We start from the raw sequence: 27,640 nt of genomic DNA on the forward strand, positions 1-27,640 counted from the left end.
ATGGCTCATTTGAGATCCCATACTGGTGACAAGCCCTTCCAGTGTGAACATTGTTCAAAAGCGTTTTCTGTGCGTTCATCCTTAAAGTCACATTTGAAAGTCCATACTGGCGAAAAGCCTTATTCTTGTGAGCATTGCTCCAAGACGTTCAGTCAATCTTCAAATTTAAGGACTCATTTGAGAGTCCATTCGGGTGAAAAACCATATTGTTGTGAATATTGTTTAAAAGCATTTTCTCGGGCTGAAAATTTGAAGAGACACTTTAGAGTTCACACTCAAGTGAAACCATAGTGCGATTATCGTTCAAAAACACTTTATGACGTTTCAAACTTAAAGCAACACATGAAAGTTTACATTGCCTTAGATCCATATTTGTATAAATAATTTTTATAATCGTTACTGTTTGATCATCGATTACATGTAAAGGCTAATATCCGGTTTATAGGTGGAAATGGACGTATCTATTAGTTTATAGGGATGTTAGTTGGTTTGTTTCAGATGTGCACTTTTGCCTCTCTGTTATTTAGCCTTAGTTTTGTAAAAATGAAAATTTGCTCACAGCAACATTTTTTAAATCTAAAATTCGATCTCTATTCTCACGGCAAAAATTAATTGATTTATTTATTCACAACAAAGTTCTTGAGCTTACCATTTCGATTTTACGTTCCTAAATGAAATGAAAACATTGTATTTTCTTTTTGTTGTTTCCATGGTAACTATTTTTGTTTCCCCTCATTTCATTTTAGAGAATGCAATAAATGAATAAGGCACTTGTGACATTATAAAACGCGTGCATTTGAAATCCCATCGTTATTTTCCCTTCTCCCCTGCCAGATTCATTCGGATGGAATCGTCTTTACTTGGCAGATTGCCGAATTACATACAATCCGTGGTCAAACAGTATGTGACAAATGAAACATAACGAGAGAGATACGAGAAACCACGCCACTGAAAAGTGTATTTCAGATTCAAAACTAAAACGTCTAACCGATATTTAAGCGATATAGAGCGATTTAAATTTGTTGATGGCAGCTTTCTTTTGTAAATTACCAGTCATTGGTGACAGTGGTACAAAATATTTTTCTGTAACCTTTTGTTGAATGAGATCTTCACATGTCTTAAGGGGGTCCGGGACACATTTTGAAATTTTTTTATTATATACTTTAGAGTTTTGAAATTTTTTGCAGATTCACCATTTATTTAATAAGCAAAATCATAACATAAATATGAAAAAAAAAATTATTTAAATTTAATTAGGTTTTTTTTTTTTAATGAGGTTGCTTTAAATTGCTATAACTCAAAATATTCTTGATCAGTTTTCAATTTTTTTAAAATAAATTACGCACAAATATTTAAGCTTTAATTTTTATTCGGCGATTTTAAAAATACTGATTAAATAAAAAATATTTGAAGAAAAATTCGAAGATACTTTTTTTTTTAAAAAAATCATAATTTTTGCAGTAAACTTTTTTTTTTTTTTTTTCAAATTCGCCGAATAAAAATTAAAGTTAACTGTTTGAAAAAGATATGCTCCAAGTTTCATTACTTTATCTTTATCGGTTCCTGACTTATAAGAGTTTGAACGCAAGAAATCGGGAAAAATTGCATCATGGAGAAAAACGCTTTTAAAGTTAAGTACACATTAGTTAGGTGCATGCAACAAAAATAATTATATCTTTCGTTCTATTTAAGATAGAAACAAGATTCAAACGTCCTTTTAAGCAGAAAAAAACTGAGTAATTTTTCATATGATAAAAAAAAAATTGCAAAATTTGGCGATTTTTGGTGTCTCGAACCCAGTTAACGGGAATTAAATGAACTAATTTCCTTTCACAAAAGTCTTTATTGGAAGTTTGGCACCACAGTGTCCCTCCTCGACAGAAGAAAGTCTAAATCCAATTTTACAAAGTTCATTTTCTTTTCTTTTGAAGACTTGTTCAATGAGTATTCATGACACTTATGTCATTCCTTACTTTTCGGCATTACTCTCTCTTGACCTTGTGCTAGTTTCACTCTGCGAGAAACACAACATACGTTGTCTATCCAGCTGTATGCTTTTCATGTCTTCCAAAAGCCTCAACCATTTCTACACAAAATCACGCTACAGCTCAAGCAACAAATTGAGCTCCGATTATACGTAATATTTTGGAATGGAGCTAATAGCCTACCAACAAACACGAGCATATGTTAATGTACATCACTGACATAACTAATGAATGCTAAAAGCGGAGATAGCGAAGACTTCGTTGCTGTCGCATTCAGCACAAAACCAGTAATAGAATTACTGTTACCTCAACGAAGATGCCTCTCTTTTCGTGTTTACAGTTTCGATTCCGTTTAAAAGTTTTCCAAGTCATGTCCGCCTTATGGAGACATCAATATGCACTCTGCCGAAAACTTTCTTTTATGTATATACCATTTCAAGGCATTGTTACAAACTTTTATAGAGAATAAAACTCTTCTCTTTACTTTTCCTTTGTTTTTAATTGTCTCTTTGGGTGTTACTTTTCCTAATCTTTACCATTATTTATAATACAACTCAAAATTGAAATAATTATGTATCAGACTATACTGAGATTTCATGTTTTTCTTCCACGTTTCAGTAAGAGGAATGGATTATGTATCTGAGAAATGGATCGAACTTCAGTGGAGCACCCGGGGGGGGGGGGACCTAAGAGAGATAAGCCCCTCTCAAAGGCCACAGGGAATGCAGAAAGGGTCATGACCTCCTTGGTCAAATCAAAAAGACGGCTGTAAAATTGCTCTTTTTAGCCTTTAACTATAGAAAATTTTTTGGGGAAGGGACCAAGACAACCACCCTATTCTATTTTTCAAAATTTTTAAAACTTCGATTTGAAATTTTTCCGATGAGATTCACTTAATGGCCTTGGGGACTTCAATTTCAGACTGCTTCCTATATGCCCCCCCCCCCCCGCCCAGCCTCTTGTTGCTGAAGGAAGCTTCATATTGTATTTTCAGTTGGTAGAAATCTCGAACATGCTACCTCTTTCAATAAAATGCTTAAAATTGCGGTTTTTTTTTTTTTTTGTAGGGAAATTTCTAGAAATCTGAACTTTTTCCCTTACCCAAAACACCAATAAATGTAGCCTAAAAGTGCAGTTTTAGTTTTTGAAGTTTCCAAGGGAAAACACCCACTCATCCCTTAACGTCTCAACATGTATCTTAAAATTGTGTTTCTGTTACTTTTCAGCCATAAACGTTTTGGGAAGGGTCCCCTGATATTTCTAATAACGGCAACAAAAATAGTCTAGAATATATTTTTAGGACTTCTAATTCAAAATAAATGCAGTTATAGTTCCTCTCCCCCAATACATTTCGTAGCTTTATTAACAAAAACTGACATTGCTTTATGGTTTAAATTTCGAAAAAATTGCGAAGGAGATCCTTAAATACCCCGTCCCCAACGTCCCCAAATGTAGCCTAAACTTGAATTTTAGAAACTTCAATTTCGAAAGATTTCCTGGGGAGGCTCCCCTAACCCTTCACCGGATCGTTACCTCACATAATATAAAATTTCACTTTTTGACAGTTCCGTGGTCTTTGAGTTCATCATAACCTTCTTTCCCAAGGATAGCATAAAATTGACTTTATTTTTGTAAATTATTTCAGTGGAGAAACTTCGAATTCCCGCTTACTCTTATCAAGCTCCCCCTTTTGTTATCAAGCAAAGCCTAAAGTCGCGTTTTTAAATTTTGAGGACTAAGGATTTAAAATTTTAAGGATTTAAGATTTCGACGAAAAATTCCCTGAGGACATCCACAGATCCATAACGCAAGCCATGTTGCTCGGAATTGCCTCTTATTCGATACTTAAATTTTGAAAAATTTACAGAGAGATCCTGAATCCTTTGCTTCCTCTAATGTCACCAAAGATAGCGTGTAACTGCGTTTTCAATGTTCAACGGTAGAAAATACTTGGACGAGAGAGCACTGAACTATCCCCGCTCCCTTATAGAACCAAAGACTACCGCGCGAAACCTGCGTTTTTAAACCCCAAACTCCAATTTTGAGACATTTCTAGACGCCCTCGACCCTCTAAGTTAACCCAAAATTAAGTTTGAAGAAGAAATTTATAGTTCAGAAAAGCAGTGTGGGGGAAGGTTCTGACCACCTTCATCCCCTAACACCGCTAAAATTGCTTTTTAAAAGAGTTCAATTGCGACGAAATAAATTGAGAATTTGTTTGCTTGAAGGGTGACTTGATACATCACAAAATCCAACCTTTTTTTACCCAAGGGGCACCGTGCAAATTTTTGAAGAGGAGGCGGGCCAACAATTCAGCAATATTTTAGTTTAGATGGTCTAGTTTGCACAAGCTACCGCATTTATCAACGAATTTTCATAATTTAAGCTCTCAATGGTGGATTCTGAGATTGTCTTAGTTTTCTTCAAAAAAAAAAAAAAATGAAGTTTTAAATAAGTGTTTTACAGTTTCTAAGCTTCTCGAGGGTCGGATGTGGGCCGTAGGTTGGAGACCCCTGATTTACATCCTTTCGAAATTCGTCTGAAAACGTTCATATTTCACTCTTCGGTGCAGGCCCAGATCTATAAATTTTGGGCCTCCTGCTAAAAATTAGCCGAGCCCCCAATTGCCTGCTGGATTTCTACGCCACTGAGAGCCGCGGGGTCTGCTGGTACGTAGATCAGGGGCTGCTTCGGTGCTCTTCCGATTCCGAGTCACAACTGACTACAACTGTATTTATGTCGAGGACTGCATACTAAGTGCCTTGCCTCCATTATTTTTTTTATACCGATAGATGGCAGCACCATCACCGGATCGAACAGTTATTGAGAATTTAGAACTAGTCCAGGAGCTAATAGCTACCTGGTGCTAGCACCCCCAGAGGTATCGTTTCACTTGGAGGACATTGAGACCACCAGCATATTTAACGTCGCCCAGTCCCCTTTAATGACGACGGTGGGTCTTCGACCATCGAGGTTCGAACCCAGGACCTTCGGCCCCGAATCCGACACTCTACCGATCGGACTACCGATCGGCCCTCATCCGCGATATGTTGCCCTGATGGTTTGAGTGCTCTCGTTCTTGGATTCCATTGAGCTTGATAAATGACAACACACCTCTCCTCCGGGTACCTTACCACTCTGCCTTTGTTTTCATAAACTCTTTCCCGCTTAACGGTAACCGTCACGTAAAGAGCGTCCGCTTGTTTACGTTTACAAATGCAGTGAGAGTTCGCTTACTCAATTCTGAGATAAATACCTTCTACAACTGACGTTTTTGAATGTCCAGATCATCCTTTTGAATGATCTGACCCAGAAAATGAATTTTCAGAATTAATTCAAAAAATAATATTTTCTTTTCAAGCTGCCGAATGGCCTAGATCGGACAATCATAGGTGCGTGTTGACTGAACTTTCAGTTAGCTCTATATATACTCGTTGGAAGAAGTAAGTGTACATCTTCGGAGATATTTCGATAATTGGGAATCTTGCGATCTTTCTTCATTGGCGTCAATTTTTGGCTAAAGCATTTGCGCGAGAGTTATTTTTCTTTGCAAATCTAAACAAAGAGGCAGGAAACATTTGTTGACCTACGGTTACTATAAATCAGCAGGGTTACCAATGTAAAATTATTTACGCCAAAAATAAGACGACCGTGCTAGATTCCCAATTATCGAAATATCCCCACATCTTGTTGTGTCTTGCTCTATTTGTCCAATTACACTTATAAAGTTATTAATTTATCATTTCACGAAGTCTTGGCTTCTAGAACGGATTTCCAGCAAATATCATTAATATTTCATGCATAGCAACATTGATAATTATTTAATTACAATGCAAATGCAGATATATTTTTAACAAGTGGTACCCGCACGGCTTTGCCCATAATAGAAAAATCAAAAGATCTTTTGGTTCGCCTGTATATTTACAAATAATGTATGGTGAATTTTCTCGCTAATTGGCTTGTACCCATGTTGCGGTTCCACGTTATGAAAATTTCGTATCTCGCCAATTGGCTCGTGCCCATGTTACGGTTCCACGTTATGATAATTTCGTAATTTACTCGTCCATCTTACGATAATTTTGTTCTTAAAATTGGAACAGAAAATAACCACAACGAATTTTCGAAAAATCGCTTTGAGGTTTACACCCCCACGCTACAAACTAACTTTGTGCCAAATTTCATGAAAATCGGCCGAGCGGTCTAGGCGCTATGCACGTCACAGAGATCCAGACATCCTCCAGACAGATAGACTTTCAGCTTTATTATTAGTAAAGATAAAGATAAAGAATACCCCAAATCAGTTTAACGTTACTTGTTAGGCGCAATTCCTTTTTATGTTTTGAAGAACTAAATGATACTTAAAAGGGTGCTTGTAAGAGAAACAAAAAATCTTAAAATGCAAAACTTTAATTTACTATTCATATTTTTTTCGGGCGAGTATTTTCTGGTACCCCCTTCCTCCCTTCCACACGCAAAAGGGTGGACGTATAATGGAAAGGTACCCAACATTTTTATATTAATTTCGAATATAATTGAACATGTAATCTGAAATATTTCTAGATGGTTCCATTATAGATAGGAATTAAATCTAATGTGTTAGCTTTTCAAAACTTTAATTAAAATTGAATGATACTAAAATAAAAAAAGGAACAAAACCTTAGTTTAGGGCGCCCTCTCACATCCTGGCGCCCGGGGCAATTGCCCCGTTCACCCCCTCTTCGGACGTTAAGATTCAAATATATTATGCTGGGATGCCCACCTAATGGGGTCATTAGAGTGGTTCAAAAATACATGGTAAAAAATAGTTTCTCCTAGATACCAGGACACCCCTCAATATTTTCGAACTTGTGGATAGTAATATACCGGAAGAATTGTAGCTTCCTATTTCAACAGAAAGATTGTGCTCAACCCCCTCCCCCAAACGTTATAAGTATAGGGAAGGGGGTTAAAAAACATTGAACTGGAAAAACAATGATACATCAGAGGCGGATCCAGAAATTTTCGTAAGGGGGGTCAAGTTTGAATGGCCAGCGTTATAACTCCAACGTGAAAAAAGTATCAGTGAAGCAGGGGTGCCCACCCCCCACCCCCACAAACAAGGAGGATGTGACACACACATGAGGGCCGTCTCCACGGACACTTTTGATCCCGGAAAAAACCTGCTTTTCACCGCATTCCGGTTATTTGCGGGGAAAATGTGGATTTTTCCTCCTCCTGCTAGCTTCTGGAGTGAAAGCGGTGTTTTTACCCAGAATGTATTACACAAAACAAGTTCGTCTACTAGCCGCTGGGTAAAAACCAGGGTTGGCCGGATTGGACCCAATGGGTTTTTTTGAAAAAACCCATTTAAAAAAACCCATTATTTAGCCCACTTTTGGGTTTTTTTAAATTTTTTGAGAAGTTTTTTAAAAAAAGTAATTAATTTAAATACTTTTACAATTTAAACTTCTATTTTGTTTGTTCTTCACCACAGATAATGGACATAAAAAATGAATTTTGAACTTCAATAGTATTTCTTAGTTCTTAACGGCATTAAAAATACTTCAAAGATTTAAAAAATATATATTTAACTTTTATCTTTAACTGATCAATAAATAACTCAAATTATCTTGACTAAGTCCTGTCACGTCTGGTTTTCTCAATATTTGTAGATTGTACAGAGGAAACTACTCCAGCTAAAAGGCTTTCATGTGAATTATTTTCTGCAACCCGACACGTCACAAATTTCGAATTAACAAGTTATATTTTTTTAGAAATTAACCGGTTTTACAAATGGTCGGACAGAAAACAGAATAGGATGTACAGTATTTTCATTATCTTACAAAAAAGTTTAATATTTCTTAATCTGTACACAGAAATAGAAAAACAGGCAACATAAAATTCAAAGAAATGTCTTGATTAAGCTGGAATTCAGTAAATAGGGATTTAAACTACTTGAGGTTCTACAGTAGTTTTGCATAAAAAAATGAAATACAATAAAGTAAAATGCAAAAAAAAAAAAAAAGTAGTAATTAAAAACGAACAATAGATTTTATCACTCAAGAAGTAATTTTGCCTTAACTGTTGGTAATCATGGAAACTAAAAAATCTGAAACTTCACCATTCTTGGGTTTTGTCGTCTTTCATACTCTTCTTCAGAAAATGCTGAATTTTAACTAGTTTTCCAGCTTTTTTTACCCCAAGACAATTCTTGTGCTTTGTTCATATACTTCGCTACAATATGCTACAAGTACCCTACATTTTCCCTAAAAAAAGACAAAAAAACCCACATTTCTTTTAAAAAACCCAGCTTTAGTTGAGTTTTTTGGGTTTTATTTAAAAAAACCCAAAAAACCCTGGGTCCATGGGCTTTTTTAAAAAAACCCGGGTTTTTGCCAACCCTGGTAAAAACCGCTTTCTCTGGTATATTGGGAGAACCTCTTTTTACATGGAAACGGAGAATTATTCAATCGTTTTTTTGCAGAGCCAAAGCGGGGATCGAAAAGTAAGTTGTGAACGTGGTTTTGGAGGAGGCTCACCTTCTCATAAGCTGCGGATTCCCCCCCCCCTCCAAATGAGATTAAATTTCTTATCCTTTCAAATTACTCCCCCCCCCATTCCTTCCCTAAATTTTGTGAAACTTACGCCATGTATCATATTCCCTCAAATTTTCAGTTAAAGTCATATTTCTTTAGTTAAACAAGCTGAACACGTTGTCGTAAACTTTGAATATATTTCTTTTGAAAATGAACAAAAATCTCAAAAGACCAATAGCCCAGTATCTGAACTCAGTCAATCCTTTGAAAAATAACATGCCGAGAAGAAATACCTTGTAGATAGAACCAAGCAATAAACGTTTAACATTGATTTCATGTACTATTTTTTCGGATCAAAAAATTGACGTTCAGTAATAATCATAACAAAATTCATGCCACAGGGGGGGGGGGGGGTCAGCTGGCCCTTTCACCCTCCCCTGAATCTGCCCATCCGATACATATTATAATATAAACTAAGAATATGCATTTACATTGCTATAAAATAATTATTTACAAAAAAATATTTTTTTTAAATTAATTTGAATTTTGACATCTTGAATTCAAATTATGTTTTTCGCAATCACGAGTGTGTGTGTGTATGTAGGCGTGTTTGTTTATGTGTGTGCGTGGGGTATGTGAGCTTTGTGTGTAGGGGTTATGTTCATGTGTAGGCATGTGTGTTTGTGTCTGCATGCAGGTATGAGTGTGTGGGTAGTTGTGTGTATGAATGTATGTGTGTGTGGGGGGCATGTGTACATGAGTGTAGGCATATGTGTTTGTGTCTGTGTGCAAACATGAATGTGTGTGGGGGGGGTAGTTGTGTGTATGTGTGTATATGTTTTTGTGTGTGTGTGTAGGTGTCTGTATGTATGTGTGTGTATATGTTTTTGTGTGTATGTTTTGTGTGTGTGTATGTGTAGGTGTCTGTATGTTGTGTGTGTATGTGTGTGTGTGCGTGTGTGTGGTTGTGTATGTGTGCGGTATGTGAGCTTTGTGTGTAGGGGTTATGTTCATGTGTAGGCATGTGTGTTTGTGTCTGCATGCAGGTATGAGTGTGTGGGTAGTTGTGTGTATGAATGTATGTGTGTGTGGGGGGCATGTGTACATGAGTGTAGGCATATGTGTTTGTGTCTGTGTGCAAACATGAATGTGTGTGGGGGGGGGTAGTTGTGTGTATGTGTGTATATGTTTTTGTGTGTGTGTGTAGGTGTCTGTATGTATGTGTGTGTATATGTTTTTGTGTGTATGTTTTGTGTGTGTGTATGTGTAGGTGTCTGTATGTTGTGTGTGTATGTGTGTGTGTGCGTGTGTGTGGTTGTGTATGTGTGCGGTATGTGAGCTTTGTGTGTAGGGGTTATGTTCATGTGTAGGCATGTGTGTTTGTGTCTGCATGCAGGTATGAGTGTGTGGGTAGTTGTGTGTATGAATGTATGTGTGTGTGGGGGGCATGTGTACATGAGTGTAGGCATATGTGTTTGTGTCTGTGTGCAAACATGAATGTGTGTGGGGGGGGGGGTAGTTGTGTGTATGTGTGTATATGTTTTTGTGTGTGTGTGTAGGTGTCTGTATGTATGTGTGTGTATATGTTTTTGTGTGTATGTTTTGTGTGTGTGTATGTGTAGGTGTCTGTATGTTGTGTGTGTGTGTATGTGTGTGTGTGCGTGTGTGTGGTTGTGTATGTGTGCGGTATGTGAGCTTTGTGTGTAGGGGTTATGTGCATGTGTAGGCATGTGTGTTTGTGTCTGCATGCAGGTATGAGTGTGTGGGTAGTTGTGTGTATGAATGTATGTGTGTGTGGGGGGGGGCATGTGTACATGAGTGTAGGCATATGTGTTTGTGTCTGTGTGCAAACATGAATGTGTGTGGGGGGGGGGGTAGTTGTGTGTATGTGTGTATATGTTTTTGTGTGTATGTGTAGGTGTCTGTATGTATGTGTGTGTATATGTTTTTGTGTGTATGTTTTGTGTGTGTGTATGTGTAGGTGTCTGTATGTTGTGTGTGTGTGTATGTGTGTGTGTGCGTGTGTGCGGTATGTGAGCTTTGTGTGTAGGGGTTATGTGCATGTGTAGGCATGTGTGTTTGTGTCTGCATGCAGGTATGAGTGTGTGGGTAGTTGTGTGTATGAATGTATGTGTGTGTGGGGGGGGCATGTGTACATGAGTGTAGGCATATGTGTTTGTGTCTGTGTGCAAACATGAATGTGTGGGGGGGGGGTAGTTGTGTGTATGTGTGTATATGTTTTTGTGTGTATGTGTAGGTGTCTGTATGTATGTGTGTGTATATGTTTTTGTGTGTATGTTTTGTGTGTGTGTATGTGTAGGTGTCTGTATGTTGTGTGTGTGTGTGTATGTGTGTGTGTGCGTGTGTGTAGTTGTGTATGTGTGCGGTATGTGAGCTTTGTGTGTAGGGGTTATGTTCATGTGTAGGCATGTGTGTTTGTGTCTGCATGCAGGTATGAGTGTGTGGGTAGTTGTGTGTATGAATGTATGTGTGTGTGGGGGGCATGTGTACATAAGTGTAGGCATATGTGTTTGTGTCTGTGTGCAAACATGAATGTGTGGGGGGGGGGGGGGTAGTTGTGTGTATGTGTGTATATGTTTTTGTGTGTATGTGTAGGTGTCTGTATGTTGTGTGTGTGTATGTGTTTGTGTGTGTGTGTGTGTGTGCGCGTGTGTACGTGTGTATGCGTGCGTGTGTGTAGGACATGGATGCAACCTGGAGACGGCTTTCGCTAGAGGAGCAGCATCGTGAGGAGCCGGTCGACGGTGATACTGCAGAGGGTGCTGGTGGGAAAATAAAATCAAAGGACATCAAAACAGTCAAGTGAGAACAATAAGCAATCGTGATTGATAAAAAAAAAAACTGGGGGAAATTAAATGTTAATAAATTTTTGGCATTTTCTATGCTACGGCTAATGTCAAATGGTGGGGTCATTGAGCACCCTCTTAAAATTTAAGTAAGAAGCTAAAACTTTTACAGCGTAATACCATTAGTAAGTCATAAAAATTTGGGGGTGTCCTGGACTGTAGCTGAAAAAAAGTTTTTTTGAACCACCCTAGGGGGTCATGGCACAGCCAGTTGCAGCGATTCGGGGGCAAGGGGGCGGTTGTTGTTTTTATGGTTGATTTATTTATTTTATGGTTGATTTATTTATTTTATTTTCCAATTTTTTATATCTTCCAATTAATTAAAACTTGAAATTACAAAAAAAGCAAAAATTTCAGATTATAATTATTGAGCAATCGCGATTGCTTAATGTTCTCATTTGACTGTTCTGATGTCCTTTGATTTTATTTTCCCACCAGCACCCTCTGCAGCACCACCGTCGACCGGCTCCTCACGATGCTGCACCTCTAGCGAAAGCCGTCTCCAGGTTGCATCCATATCCTACACTTACACGCATACATACACACACACACACCTACACCCACTTACACGCACTCAAGCACATACACACACATACAGACACCTGCACACACACCTACACACAACGACCCACACACTCATGCCTGCACACAGACACAAACACATATGCCTACACACACACACACATACCACGCCCCCACGCACACAAACACTCATACACACAACTACCCACACACTCATACCTGAACGCAGACACAAACACACATACCCCATACACACAAACACACATACCCCACACACACACATAAACACACCTACACACAACGACCCACACACTCATGCCTGCACACAGACACAAACACATATGTCTACACACACACACATACCACGCCCCCACGCACACAAACACTCATACACACAACTACCCACACACTCATACCTGCATGCAGACACAAACACACATGCCTACACATACACACACACATACCCCCTACACACACACACACATACCCCTACACACAAACACACATACCCTACACACACACATAAACACACACGCCTACATACACACACTCGTGATTGCGAAAAACATCATTTGAATTCAAGATGTCAAAATTCACATTATTATTATTTTTTTGTTTTGTTTATCTGTTTACGAAACATTATTTAGCACTGCTAGTAACTTTTAGCTTATGTATTTATTGCTTTATCAGAAGGTAAATTGTTTTACTTAGACAAGCCATACTTGTTCAATGAAATTATTGCCAAGTGTTTGTGAAACCTCAAAATACTTTGAGGTAAATAAGTTAGGTAGTTGAGGCAACAAATTCTTGTGTAAGTGTCTCCCTGGAAAGTTATTGTGCACATAATTCATTAAAATTTTAAGATAAACACGAGTTAAGTACATGAAATACACCACTAGCTCAGTCATTTCCAGCCAAGGATTGCAGTTTCATGCTTATTAGCACTCATCAGCCCGGCATAGGAAGTGGCTGAGCTGGAGATGGAAAACCTCTTAAGGAAGCCAAGAGTGCCAAACAAACTGGTAGCTAATACAGAATCAGCGCTGACCAGACGAGTGACCGAAGCAATGGTTCGGTTCAATTTGAAGATTGAAGGCAAGGCATGGTAATTTCAGTAATTCTTGCCTTCGTCAGTCTTGCCTTCAATCTTTGAGTTGAACCGAACCATTGCTTTGGTCACTCGTCTGGTCAGTGCTAATTCTTGTATTAGCTACCCGTTTGTTTGGCACTCTTGACTTCCTTAAGAGGTTTTCCACCTCCAGCTCAGTTAATCCTATGCCAGGCTGATGAGTGCTAATGCTAATAAGCACGAAACTGCAGTCCTCGGCTGGAATGACTGAATTGGCGGTGTATTTCATGTATTTCTGCCTTAGCCCTGGCTATAGGACAGTAACATACTGAAATGAGTTAATTAGTTAGATTTGTATCAATTACCACTTATCTGCTCTCAAAACCAGCCCTAAAAAAAATTGTGAACTTTTTTTTTCCTACTTTTTTTTTCCCATCTTTGTACTGCTCTTAAAAGTCCTAAGTTTCCCTCCTCCCCCCCCCACCTTATAAGCCTCAATCGCCGACTCTGGCACAGACTACACCATTTTAATAATTAGTGGCGTGCACTCTTGCCCTTTGTATTATGCATGCCTGCCGTTTCCCGCACTTCGTCAAATCCTAATAGAGATATAGGATACACAGGTACCAAACTCCTATTTTGAAGACCCATAATTGGATGTCTTAATTGCCTAATCGAGTAACCCCACTTTTTAAAAAAATCCTGATTTCTGATGTAATAGTGTTTAATCAATGCTTAGCATGTGAATTTATATTAAAGTTTTGGATTAGTACACTTTTGACTATGTGATGGCAGAAAATGTAACACAAGGGCCTGTATATACTCCTGTGGATAACACCAACCCCTTCATCACTTTTCTCTACTTTTCACTTCCTTTTACAAAAAAGGAAGTATTGTATTCGCGAAAGAATGTTCACCCAAAAAATCGGCCTTAATTTCTATTTTGCTCACCCCCCAAATGAATGTTGAGTTTTTTTTTTCAACTCGACCACACGTGGATATATGCCTAAGAATGTATAGACGCTCGAAATATCCATTTTGACGATCCCCGAGTTAATTACAACGCGTTTTCTCGTGACGTCTGTATGTACGTAAGTGTATGTATGTCGCATAACTCAAGAACGGAATGTCCTAGAAAGTTGAAATTTCGTACGTAGACACCTAGTAAGGTCTAGTTGTGCACCTTCCTTTTTGGTTGCATTCGGATGCTCCAAAGGGGGTCTTTTGCCCTTTTTGGGTGGAAATCATTGTTAATTTCGATGTAAACTCACGTGGTGTTATAATTTGGTGGACACTTGGCTATATATTGCCAGTCTTTTGGTCGCCAAGTTTTGTCGCCAACTTGGCAACAAATCTGGCATTTTTTTTTAACCTGTTTTTTTTTTTTAAATCTGGTTTCAATTTGGCCACTGTTGATGATATTTCGAGAGTAAACTACTGAATCCCATTAAAACTGCCGTTAATGAGAAAATGGCATTAAATTGGAGTAAAAGGAAGTCATGTGATGCACACATCAGCTCGTTTTTTTTATGGAGTTAGTTGATTTGGCAAGTGAGACATCCGTATGGTCTAGTGAGGAAGGTTACTGTAGCATACCTGCCAACCCTTCCGGATTTCCCGGAAGTTTTACGGATTTTTATGTCCTTTTCCGTTTTTCCGGTTATGAGCAAAGTCTTCCGGATTTTTCACGTTTTGTAGGAAAAATAATTATTTCGCCAATTTTGGCGCTAACGAGACCTTTGTGGAACGCGGCACCGCCTTATAGGCCAAGTAGCCAAGGAAAAGTTGCCGTAAGAGAATGGTACGAGAAGCGAGGCAAGATTATGACGTCACGGAGTGATACAGCGCATGACTACATCGGGATCCAATCAAAGCTAGTGTCGCGGCGGGCAACTAGGGGCACAATTTCGGCGCCAATTATCTTCTCATTCTCTCAATTCGAGCTGTTTTTGCTTCGTTCTTTTTTTAAGATGAGTAACAAATGTTATTTCCAAACTTTTAAAGAAAACAATAAAAGTAATATTTACTAAACGAAAGTAAGTTCAATTGATATAAAATTCATAACTAATATATTGTTAAATGTAAAGAGGGTAGGTGTCCTGTTTGATTTTATTTTGCGTTAAAATCTTGTATATAAAAATAAAAAAATCTTCCGGATTTTTTTTTCTCGGAGGTTTTCAGGTATGCTGTAGAACTTACGTTTATATGATCCAGGTACTGTGTTATTTTGTATTATGAGGATTATACCGGAAAGTTTTGTATGGCAGTAAGCTAATTCTTCTTGATTGCTTTGTGCTGTATTTTATGAATACTAGGGGTTGATTGCAGTTCTATATATTTTTCGGTTTTGAATCCAGCACTCCAGTTTTTACTTCCTTTTACGAAGAAAAGGAAGTATTGTATTCGCAAAAAAAAAAAAAAAAAAAACACTCAAAAATCGGCCTTAATTTCCATTTTTCTCGTGCCCGAATGAATATTGAATTTTTTTTCAACCCGACCACACGTGGATATATGCTTAAGAACGTATAAACACCCGAAATATCCATTTTGACGATCCCCGAGTTAATTACACAACGAGTTTCCTTGTGACGTCTGTATGTGCGTATGTATCTCGCATAACTCAAAAACGGTATGTCCTAGAAAAATGAAATTTGGTACGTAGACTCATGGTGGGATCTAGTTGTTCACCATCCTTTTTGGTTGCTTTCGGACATTCCTAAGGGGGTCTTTTACACATTTTTGGGGGGAAATCATTGTTAATTTCAATGCAAACTCAAGTGGTGTTAAAATTTGGCTAACACTTGGCGATACATTGCTAAGGTTTTGGTCGCCAAGTTTTTTCGCCAACTTGGCGACAAATTTGACGTTTCTGTTTAAAATCTGTTTTTTTTTTGACCACTATTGGTGAAATTTAGAGAGTTAACAATTGAATCACATTAAAAGGTCCAATATTGGGAGAGTTAATTTGTATAAAACGTTTTTTTTTTTTTTGCTTCCGTTCGCAACAAACTTCGGGTGAAAATATTTAAAGTGTTCCTTTAATTACTCGAAGTCCAAGGTACTATTATCATTAAATTGACGTAAAAGGAAGTCATGTGATGCACACATCAGCTCGTTTTATTATGTTACTAGTGGTACCCGCACGGCTTTGCCCGTAATAGAAAATCAAAAGGTCTTTTGGTTCGCCTGTACATTTACATATAATGTATGGTGAATTTTCTCGCCAATTGGCTTGAAGATATAATGATAATTTCGTAATTTACTCGTCCATCTAATGAGAATTTTGTTCTTAAAATTGGAATAGAAAAAGAACCACATCGAATTTTCGAAAAATCGCTTCGAGGTGCACACCCCCATGCTACAAACTAACTTTGTGCCAAATTTCATGAAAATCGGCCGAACGGTCTAGGCGCTATGCGCGTCACAGAGATCCTGACAGACTTTCAGCTTTATTATTAGTATAAAGATAGTGATTTAAAAAAAAAAAAAAAAAAACAAACCCTGTGATACGACAGCCCCTGAGGGCCAAGGCCTACTGTGCTCATCTGTAAGGTGGTGCAAGGCGGATGTTCCGATTAGGTGATCAGCCTGAAGTGGAACCCCCAGTGTTTGGTTCCCAAGTACGCTTGGTGCACTTTCTACAGGTTAGAGAGCATAAATGTCATGTTTTTCACTGCTTTCTTTTTCAAAGAAAAATGTTGTACACTTTTAGTATGTTAAGGGGTTAGAGTACCTCAAAAATGATGAATCGATCAAAAGGATTTTTATTGCTTATTTCAAAACTAAAAACTATTCTGAACACAGGGGAAAAGTTTCATTGCTGTAGTTCAAATATTTAAAAAGTTATGAGTGGTTTTAGGCCGTGCTCGCTATGTGTTCTTATGCAAAAGAAAAACTTTAAATTGCTTTTTCTCGATGATGGCTTTTTTGTGTTTTCATGTCATTAGACTCCCTAAGGATTTTTTTCTATTAAAGATACAGCTTTAAAGTAATACTTTTTGCAATTGGATAACATATTTGACAAAATTGTACATTGGATCAGTTATTTATAAATTACTCAAATGTTTAGAGCATGTTAAACCTTTAAAAACCAAATTATCTTAAAAAAACTTTGATTTTTTACGTAATTAATCACAGAAAATTTTCTAATAAACTCATAAGCAAATGAATGTACAGATTTTGAGCGACGATTATAATGATCGTTTAGCAAAAAACTTTTTTTAATGAGTGCAAAAATAAAAAAGCCTTAGGGATTTTAAAAAATTGAAATTTTCCTCTTTTTTTTTTTTTTTTTTTTTTTGAATTTTTAAAAAAAGTAGACAGCATTTTTAAATTTTGAAAATAAATTATTGATTACGAAATAAGTATATATGCATGTTATGGTTTCAAAGAAATATAAAATTTACTTAAATTTAAAAAGAATCTTTGAAAGGTACTGTTACCCCTTAGAGGTTTTGAGTGCATTCCTTAAGCTCATAGAAGCGTTCCAACATTGCATGCACGCTGCTCCAGGCGAATTTGCAATATGTAATACACTTTCTCATCCTTTTCTTAACCGCAAATTTCTGGGTTTAAATTTTAGTGATAATTTTCGAAAACGTTTATGTTTTTTATGAATTTTCTCGATTGTTAAACGTATGAAAACTGAAAAATCGAAAGAGACTACCAATTCTTTCGCAGAAAATATATAGAAGTTTGGTAAGACCTCATTTGGAGTATGCTGCTCAGTTTTGGTCTCCTTATCTTAAGAAAGATATCAATGTATTGAAAAGGGTTCAAAGGCGAGCTACAAGGCTAATAAATGGCCTTTCTCACGGGGCTGAAGTTTAGCACTGAAGACAGGACGAGGGGTCATTGTTTTAAGCTATTTAAATCTCAAGCTAACTTGGATATTAGGAAAAATTATTATTTTAGCAGGGTAGTGGAACCCTGGAACAGTTTATTGGAAGAGGTGGCGATGAGCATGGGAGTAGATAGTTTTAAGAGGGCCATTGATCTTCACTTGGGATTTTAAATTGACTAGGACCAGTCTAGCTGGGCCCAGAGCTGGTCGTCACTTTTGTTGCTGGTCGTCACTTTTGTATTTATTGTGTTCTTAAATGATAAATCCACCTTTCATCATATGAAACACAAAGTTTTTTCTGCTCTTCAAAAGATTCACGAGGAGGGTGACTCAAACTCTAGGTGGTGCTTGTAAAAATATTCGTTTCATGAGTGGCAAATGTTTGATAACGTTTCCATGGAGAAACTTTGCGGGATTGAAAATCTTGCAGGATTTTGCTCTGAAAGAAATTGAAAGAATTTTTTCTTTTGGTTCTGCTTTTGCGTCAAGCAAATTTTAGTAGTTGTGACTATCTTTTCTTTTTCCAGTTATTCATGATATCTAGAAATTAAAAAAAAAAAGACGCATAATCTGATCATATGTTAGAATATGTTTTCTGATCAGAGAGATTTTTCTTGATATAAGTTTGTTAAAGAAAGAAAAACAACGTTAAAAAAGCACAAATTTGCCAATTACAGCAGACACGTGTTTCGGCGTTACAGGGAACGCCTTTTTCGATGCAAAAAGTAATGAGCTTATGGATGAAAAGACATCCGACAATCTTTACTGTTCAGCACAAAGGTATTTATTTATCTTATAAATTTGTTAGTCAAAGTCGTTTTTTTTTAAATTATTTTTTTTTTTAAATTTAATCTTAGTTCTTGTTTTAGCAACATATTAATCAGTACATGAAATACACCTCCAGCTCAGTCAATTCCAGCCGAGGACTGCAGTTTCGTACTTATTAGCACTCATCAGCCCGGCGTAGGACTAACTGAGCTGGAGGTGGAAAACCTCTTAAGGAAGCCAAGAGTGCCAAACAAACTGGTAGCTAATACAGAATTAGCACTGACCAGACGAGTGACCGAAACAATGGTTCGGTTCAACTCGAATATTGCAGGCAAGGCAGGTATATTCAGTAAGTTACCACCCTATAGCCAGGGCTAAGGCATAAATGCATGAAATACACCGCCAGCTCAGTTGAGTGCTAATAAGCACGAAACTGCAGTCCTCGGCTGGAATTGACTGAGCTGGCGGTGTATTTCATATATTTATGCCTTAACCCTGGCTATAGGGCGGTAACTTACTGAATATTAATTAGTATTCAAGAAATTTTCTAAAAGTAACTTAAAAGTTTTTTTACCCAGTCCAGTGCTCAGCAGTTCTGTAATCTGAACTCTTGAAGTAGTTCTTTGTTACGGTTACTGTAGATCCACTTTTTTTGCTAGTAAATGTTATTTTTTGGCCTAAAAGCACAGTTTTTTTCCATTTCCAGAAAAAAGGCTACGTTTCTTAATTTTGGCCAAAATTTAAGTTGACCGAAAATCTCCAGATCAATGGTAATTTTAGCTCGTTAGCCGTGGCAAAAAGGGGCCCCATTGGCTACTTTTTATGCTATTAGAGCAACACTGTGGCCAATCACTACCGTTTCCTTTATTCAATGGGGTAAAGACACGGCATTGTTTCGGATTTTTGCAGGAGAGGGGGGAGGGGGCACCATTAAATAGCGAATAAGTTCTCTCACTCACTCGACGTTAAATCCCGGTTATCATAAATTTGCCATTTCAACTGCGCTTGCGCACGGACTTAGCTGATTTCAAAAGTCTTGCTAAAATTAGTTACAAATATTTTAAATTTGTTAATAAATATGAGATAGCAACAGAAAAAAATTAGAATTCACAAAGCTTTCTCTGATTTAGGTTTTAGGCCTCGGTAAAGATTGAGTTTTGCGTCTTAATTATTAATGGATTCAGAGTCTGATTTTTTTATCAAACGAAGGCCCTTTTCAGGCCCAAATTTGCCTGTATAATACTTGTTTACGCCTAACGTAAAATATCCGCAAAAGACGGATATCTGTATCATATTCCAATCATTTTTGAAGTACACAACGTGTTTGACGTTTATGTTAAATAAATATTTCCAAACCAATAAATATTGAAGTGTCATTTTTCTCTTTACATTATAAAGATTATCAATTATTCATATCCGTAGTTTCATCTTAATATATAAAAATCAATGTCCTGAGATAACATATATATATATATATATATATATATATATATATATATACATATATATATGTATATATCAACGCACAGCCGAAACCGCTGAAGCTTCAGACTTGAAATTTGGCAGGCATGTCCGCATGATTACGAAAGTAACGACTAAGAAAGGATTTTTTGAAATCTCAATTAGTTCGGGAGAAATTAATTAAAACCTCTTAATTTCTGCGAAATTAAAACCTGTCATTGAAATTCAAATCCCTTATTTTCGAAGGCTTTCCTCTATTCAAATCATTATTCAGTACTTCATCTCAACTTTTGGTCGATAGCGAACTATAAATTTGATATTGTTTTTGTTTCTGACGTGATTCTTCGAGGCTTTTCTCAAGTCAAATCATAATATTTCTGTCTTTTGCTTTCATTTTTTCAAAACTAGAAACGAAGCTTTTAAGAACATCATCACAGGCGGACTATCCTTTTGAAGTTAGAAGAGTGCAGTTTCCTGTTAAAGTTTGCTTTGCAATAACCATTAATAAGTCACAAGGACAGACATTAAAAGTAGCAGGGATCAATTTAAGAGAAGACTTTTTTTCACACGGCCAATGTTATGTAGCTTGCTCCAGAGTCAGTTCATCAAGCAGCTTAATAATTTTAGCACCAGGAAAAGAAAACTAAAAATGTTGTATACAAAGAAGTTCTTGCTTAAACATAGGTATAACAATAAAATGTGGATGGTCTGTGTTTGCAAAGATAATCAATACTTTAAAAGGATCGTTAATAGCAGTTAAAGATCGGTTAAGGACAAGGGCATATATATAAGGAGTCCAGGGACCCCGGGATCCTCCCAAAATTAGGAAAAATTATAGGTAGCTAGAGGACCCGACAGACGTTGTTCTGTTCAAACTTTGTAAATTGAAAAGTAAAAAAAATTCTATAAACTATCAAGTGTTTGAACCGTTTTGTTGAAAAAAAAATAAGTAAAACGAAAAGGTTTTAAGCTGCTTGGTGTCAGAATGCGTCTATTTATTACAACTTGATTTATCTAATGCCCACTGAGCAGTTGTTTTATTAACTATTTTTTCTCCCGTACTTGATGGTTTGTTCTTTCAGCCATACTCAAAGGATAAAAAGCGTCCTCAGATATTAAGTGTAAAAAACTAACTACCCATCTAGAACAAACGGGAAATCCCGTTGCAACATCCCACATATGAAAAAGAATAAAACAATGAAAAAGATATCGTTTAAAAAAATAATAAAGGTAAAAACAGTTCTCTGAATAAGCGAAAATCACTCATCCCTCCCCCTCCCTAACGATGTAAAATAAACGCTTTCTTCAACTAAAATGACTAAAAACTCTTTAAAAACGAAAAGTAACACTTTGCAATTGGAAATAATTCGCCAAATAAACAAAATATACAATAAATTACATTAACAGTAGCTTTAAAATGTAAACAAATGATCACACAACTCTATTGTTTACAGCGAAAGTCGCAAGCCACCACGTTACTGTAATCCAGCCGATCAATGAGCGAAGCCAACTCCGACCGATTAGCGCTCCGATCTTTTGAACGAAAACTTTTTAAACTTCATATATTGCCTAATTTGTTCTTTCAACCAAAGATAAAGATCTCCCACTGCACTGATCTTTCGTGTACAGAACTACCCTGTTGTAATTTATCTGGACGAAAATAAAATTTGTTTCGTCTTTAAATTCCATCATCTTTTCCTATAATGTACTGATTAGTTAGATAATCCTTAACGTATTCTTGACATTGGTGCCAAAACTCAGATGGATTTCAGCCGAGAAATAAATCTTGCTAAGTACGGACGGTACTTTCTGATCATTTGGTTAGGAAAATCTAAAGCACCGATCCGATCACATGGTTCAACTACGACGACAGAACACACGTTTTGCGTGAACCTTCCAGTACTTTACTTTAAAATCTATCACGGGACCTAAAATCGTTGCTTTTAAGAAATGGAAGGCTTCATTCTCTCTCTACGTTTTATCTATTCTCAATTGACATATCACAGTAGGAAATTTCATTACAAAAAGCAGAACTGGCTTTCTTTTTGTCTTTTGGCAACAGGTTAAATATTTATTTCAGTTCTCGCTCAACAATAGGTTAAAAGAAATATTAATCATTTGGGAGGTATAACCATCCAATGTTTAAATTAATTAATTAATCAACAAAAACGTTTCCGATTCGATCCATCGCGCTTCGAAACCATGCTTGCACACAAAAAATTTGATCAAAATTGGTCCAGCCGTTTAAAAGCCTTATGGTGACAAACGCCCGCACAGAAGATTTTTATATATTAAGATAAGTAATTATTATTACAGGGGATTTTCGAAACTAGGTGCACCAAGCACTGTTAACCCCAGCTAATTCCATTACCCGAGCAATGCCGGGTACGGGAATGCTAGTATAATATATCACGAAATCGGTGTAAAAATATTCTAATAGCATTCATTAATTTGTTGGGACTCTAGCTCAGCCTAAATATAAACAAGCAACACGAAATCTTAAAACAGAAAGCCCAAAAAAACTAAGTCCGCGCACAAGCGCAGTTGAAATGGCAAATTTGTGATAACCGGGATTTAACGTCTAGTCTCTCACTCCTACAATCTGATTGCCAAAGCAATGTGTAAAAGAAAAATAATTTTCCTTTTCATGGATTTTCGTGCATGAAATGAAAACGAATAAATCGTAAAACTTTTTACGTAATAGAAAGATCTAGATATAAAGACAAGTGCGTAATGCAAGACACTAAATTATTTTGAGATCCATTAAGAACCTTGAATTCTTGAGATAAAAGAATATTCAATTAATAAGGCTCCTAGTTTTTGCAAGTGTACTGTATGTTGAGTGTAAGTGTTTATTTGTGTGTCTGTTGTTAAGTTGAATGAGTACTTCGTGTTTTTAGACACATTCATATTCTTTTATACTATCAAAATATTTTATGTGTTTACTCGACTGCAATGTATATTTTTATTGCGATGAAAGTCATTTTCTTCACTGTTAACTAATTCTTTTCGTTATTTTCAGGAGTAGTTTGCTTTGCGTGGGATCGAACTTTAACTTCTAAGGGAACAATTTTCAACTCTAACAGTATAATCGTTCTTCGGAACTTTCATCCAAAGAACTTTCTTGAAATAAAAACTTAGAAGAATGCATTTCAAGTTCGATGTTCCTAAGCTTCCAGACTTGTAATGAAGCTGTGCGCTTCCTCAACTCAGTCAATCAAGAAAAGCAAAGTTCCCCAGCTGATGATGGACAATATGTTGCTATTAGCCCAGAGTACTTTTTGGAATGTCGCCAGTGTTCATGTCCAGCGTTGCATACATTCTAATCTGACGCAGTGTTCATTTTAGTTGATACACATTCAAATATCATTTTAAAAAGTCCTGTTTTTATGTACCTACCAAAAGAAGTGACAACGAAACTCATTAGCTGTTACTCTTTTTATGAAAGTTATTCTTTGGTTCCCCCATGTCTTTCTGATTTTTCCTTATTTTGGGGAAATGTGATACTTAAAGGAGGTGTGACTATCTAAAGTACTCATTGTAATTCTTAACCAAACGTGTTTATGCTGATAAAAAGAGATATCAGCCAAGACATTGTTAGTCATCAAAGCCATACGTTTTCCATGACTTGCTGCAGCTAAACTAAAGGAGGGCAAGTTTTTGTCTGGCACTAAACTTCCTAGCTAAAATCTCTTACCAAGTATTAAATTATCAACAAATAGCATGAGTTTAAAGTAATCTTCATTTCTATCCACGTGTTTCAGGAAGCCGCATGCAGCATTTAAAATTACCCAACATTACCCCATGTTGAGTTAAACAGACTGAAACACAATCTAAGGAATTTAAAAGAGTACTTCAATTTTGTTAAGAATGACAATTATCTGCATCCCACTTAGTCAAAACGATCTTTGATTAATCGATCTCAGGTAAATCGATTGGCAACACGCAACTGACCTTCCTTCATAATTACCCAACATTATTCCATGTTGAGTTAAACAGAACAAAGCACAATTTAAGGAATTTGAGTGTCCTTCAATTATGTTAAAAATGACAATTATCTGCATCCCACTTAGCCAAAACGATCTTTGATCGATCGATCTTAGTTAAATCGATTAGCAACATGCAACTGACCTTCATTTTCTGGTATTGGTGAGGAAATCTTCAAAGAACAAGAATGATGTAGAACTCTATCTGCACTCGAAAGATTTGTTTCACAGAGCTCGTGTTCTGTGTTAAGGTGGATATTCGTAGTGTAGTCACTTTCCTGAAAAGTTTGGTTTTTGTTACTCTGTGAACTCTAACTTGAAGAAATGGGGGATCTGATAAAACTTTTTAGAATGAGCACAAGTTTAAAGAGTTCGTTCCATTTTATACTCTTTGTAAAATGATTTTGAAGTTGATTACTGACAAGACACAGTTCGCCGGAGCCTTGCTTGTCGAATTTTTCGAGTGAAATTTTCTGACTCAACACGCGTAAAGAGTCGTTCTTGAAACCACTAAACTTTTGTAGTCAAATATTTGACTGTTGACTGATAGAAAATTCAAAAATTCATTTTTGCGAAAATACAGTCTTGTGAATTATTTTCAAACGCACTTTCATATTATCGAACAATGGCGTGTCATTCAGAGAGCCGTGTTGAGGTGAAACAGCTTTCATGTGAACTTTGTTCAGAGGTGTTTTCTTGCGTTTCACAGCTTAATAGGCACATGAGACTCCATTCCGACAAAAAGCCATATGCATGTGAAAGTTGTTCAAAGACATTTTTTGAAAGTGCCGACTTAGAGAGACATTTGCGTGTCCATACTGGGGAGAAGCCTTATTCTTGCGGACATTGTTCAAAGACATTTCAATCTGGTTCAAACTTCAAGACACATTTGAGAGTACACACTGGTGAAAAGCCTTATTCTTGTGACTATTGCTCAAGGGCGTTTTCTTTAAAGACAGACTTAATGAGACATTTGCGTATCCATACTGGGGAGAAACCTTATTCCTGTGAATATTGTTCAAAGACATTTTATTCTGGTTCAAACTTCAAGACACATTTGCGTGTCCATACCGGGGAGAAGCCTTATTCGTGTGGACAGTGTTCAAGGGCCTTTTCTCTAAGGTCAGACTTAACGAGACATTTGCGTATCCATACTGGAGAAAAACCTTATTCCTGTGAATATTGTTCAAAGACATTTCATTCTGGTTCAAACTTCAAGACGCATTTGAGAGTACACACTGGTGAAAAGCCTTATACTTGTGACTATTGCTCAAGGGCGTTTCCTAATGGCTCAAACTTAAAGACACATTTGAGAGTCCATACTGGGGAGAAACCTTATTCCTGTGAATATTGTTCAAAAACATGTAGCAGCCGTTCAAGCTTAAACAAACATTTGCGAGTCCATACTGGTGAAAAGCCTTATTCTTGCGAACATTGTTCAAAAGCATTCTCTGCGAGTTCAGGCTTATTGCGGCATTTGCGTGTCCACACTGGGGAGAAACCTTATTCTTGTGAACATTGTTCAATGACTTTTTCTGACTCTTCAGGCTTAAAAAGACATATGCGAATCCATACTGGAGAAAAGTCTTATTCGTGTGAATAAGAAGTATTTTCTGTTTGATCAGACTTAAAAAGACGTATGCGAGTCCATACTGTAGAAAAGTCTTATTCGTGTGAATAAGAGATATTTTCTGTTTGTTCAGACTTAAAAAGACGTATGCGAATCCATACTGGAGAAAAGTCTTATTCGTGTGAATAAGAGGTATTTTCTGTTTGATCAGACTTAAAAAGACATATGCGAGTTCATACTGGAGAAAAGTCTTATTCGTGTGAATAAGAGGTATTTTCTGTTTGTTCAGACTTGCGAGTCCATACTGGAGAAAAGTCTTATTCGTGTGAATAAGAAGTATTTTCTGTTTGATCAGACTTAAAAAAACGTATGCGAGTCCATACTGGAGAAAAGTCTTATTCGTGGGAATAAGAGGTATTTTCTGTTTAATCAGACTTAAAAAGACATACAAGTCCATACTGGGGAAAAGTCATATTCATGTGAATACTGTTCAGAGGTATTTTTTGTTTGCTGTGACTTAAATATTCGTTTGCCAGTCCAGGCAGATAAAAAGCTTTTAATATTGTAACTATAGTACGAAGGGATTTTCTTTTACTTGAAAATAGAATTTCAACATATCAGGGTTCGTTCTGATGAAAACTCTATTCTTGCCAGTTTTACGATAGTAAATTCATCTACGAGTGCAATGAAAAATATACCGTATTTTCCTGCTTATAATCCGCGAACTATCTGCTAAAAAAAGCAAAGTTTATGAGGTGCTGATTTTATGCAGCCGCGGATTATCTGTGATTATTTTTTTTTCCCCCTTAACACCAACGCATTGAACCTCAATATTTTTACAGTAGGATTCACCGATCGAGACCGCACGCAGACTGAGTTTTGTTTATTTTACGAAGCATGCATGTTGGTTATTTTACGTTGCTTGAACGTTCCTCTTGGTGATTCAGGTCATGTAAAATAAGCAACATTACAGTGAATAGGTAGCCATTTGCACAAGATTAGACTGTTTGCTCCTTTGTCTTGGCTCTTTGTTTTTCAAGTAATTAGCGTACTATAATCAAGATTTCAAGAAGAAATCATTATACTTTAGATTATAATTCAGATTAATTTTGATTATGCCTTCAAAGTAATTACTTTTTCACGTTTTTAGTTTAGTTGCTCAAATGCTATGTTAAATTCGAACTTTATCTTTTTACATCGTATTATCCGCGGATTATACGCCGCGCCGCCGCGGATTATACGAAGCTTTTTTTCTTCAGACCGATTTTAGGACCTGCGAATTATAGGCCGCTCGCGGAAAAATACTCTACGAATCCATGCCGGTAAAGCCTATTCGTGCGACTATTGTTCAAAGGCACTTCCTTATTGTTTAAACTTGAAGAAGCATTTGACACGCTGTGAAAAAGTCATACAAGCGTTTTCTTGCAAATGAAGCGTGAGAAACCATGTTGTTGAAAAAGTGCATCGTGTTAAATTAACTGATTAACTTTTTTCGCATGTCAGCACATAGCTGGATGTGAGCTGGCAATATTCTTGTTATATGACATCCTTGCAAGTCATGATGGGAATAAAATGAACTAATTTTTCACTCCATTGCAAATTTTGCATCAGTGTTTTCTTTAATAATCCCGAAAAAAATAAGCGAAGTTCCATATCTCTCATGTTTCATAAATCAGACCATTCAGAACTTCATGTCAGACTTACTTTTCCTGTTTTTTTTTTTTTTTTTTTTTTTTTTTTTTTTAAACCTTGTGACGGTTTTACTCGGTTCACGAGCGATACAAAAGACGTTGTGGTCAAACTAACCATATACGGGAATATAAGGCAGAGTGAAATAGTTAAGATATATAACTTACTTTTTTTTAAATAAACAATTTTACTATTTCCAAAATTCTTAAGCTGACACGAAGCGATAAAAATATACTATTAAACATCCGTTTTATTGTTTTACATACATTTATCTTGTGCCGAAATGATTCAGAGCTCACCACGTGCAGGCCCGTCATTTGAAATATTTCCAAGGGGGGGGGGGAGAGGGTGTAAATTCAATGGAA

The 27,640-nt window shown here is 36.7% G+C and overlaps 1 protein-coding gene across 1 annotated transcript; it reads left to right on the forward strand.

The window, feature by feature from the left end:
• Positions 1–27,213, forward strand: LOC129232855 (zinc finger protein 271-like). The gene is made up of 2 exons (XM_054866954.1): positions 1–279; positions 24,726–27,213. The coding sequence occupies exons 1-2, from the start codon at positions 1–3 to the stop codon at positions 25,617–25,619; spliced, it is 1,173 nt and encodes a 390-aa protein (XP_054722929.1). The 3' UTR covers positions 25,620–27,213.
• The last annotated feature ends 427 nt before the right edge of the window (positions 27,214–27,640 follow it).

This window comes from Uloborus diversus, unplaced genomic scaffold (genome assembly GCF_026930045.1).
Source record: "Uloborus diversus isolate 005 unplaced genomic scaffold, Udiv.v.3.1 scaffold_14, whole genome shotgun sequence".
NCBI classification, from domain to species: Eukaryota; Metazoa; Arthropoda; class Arachnida; order Araneae; family Uloboridae; genus Uloborus; species Uloborus diversus.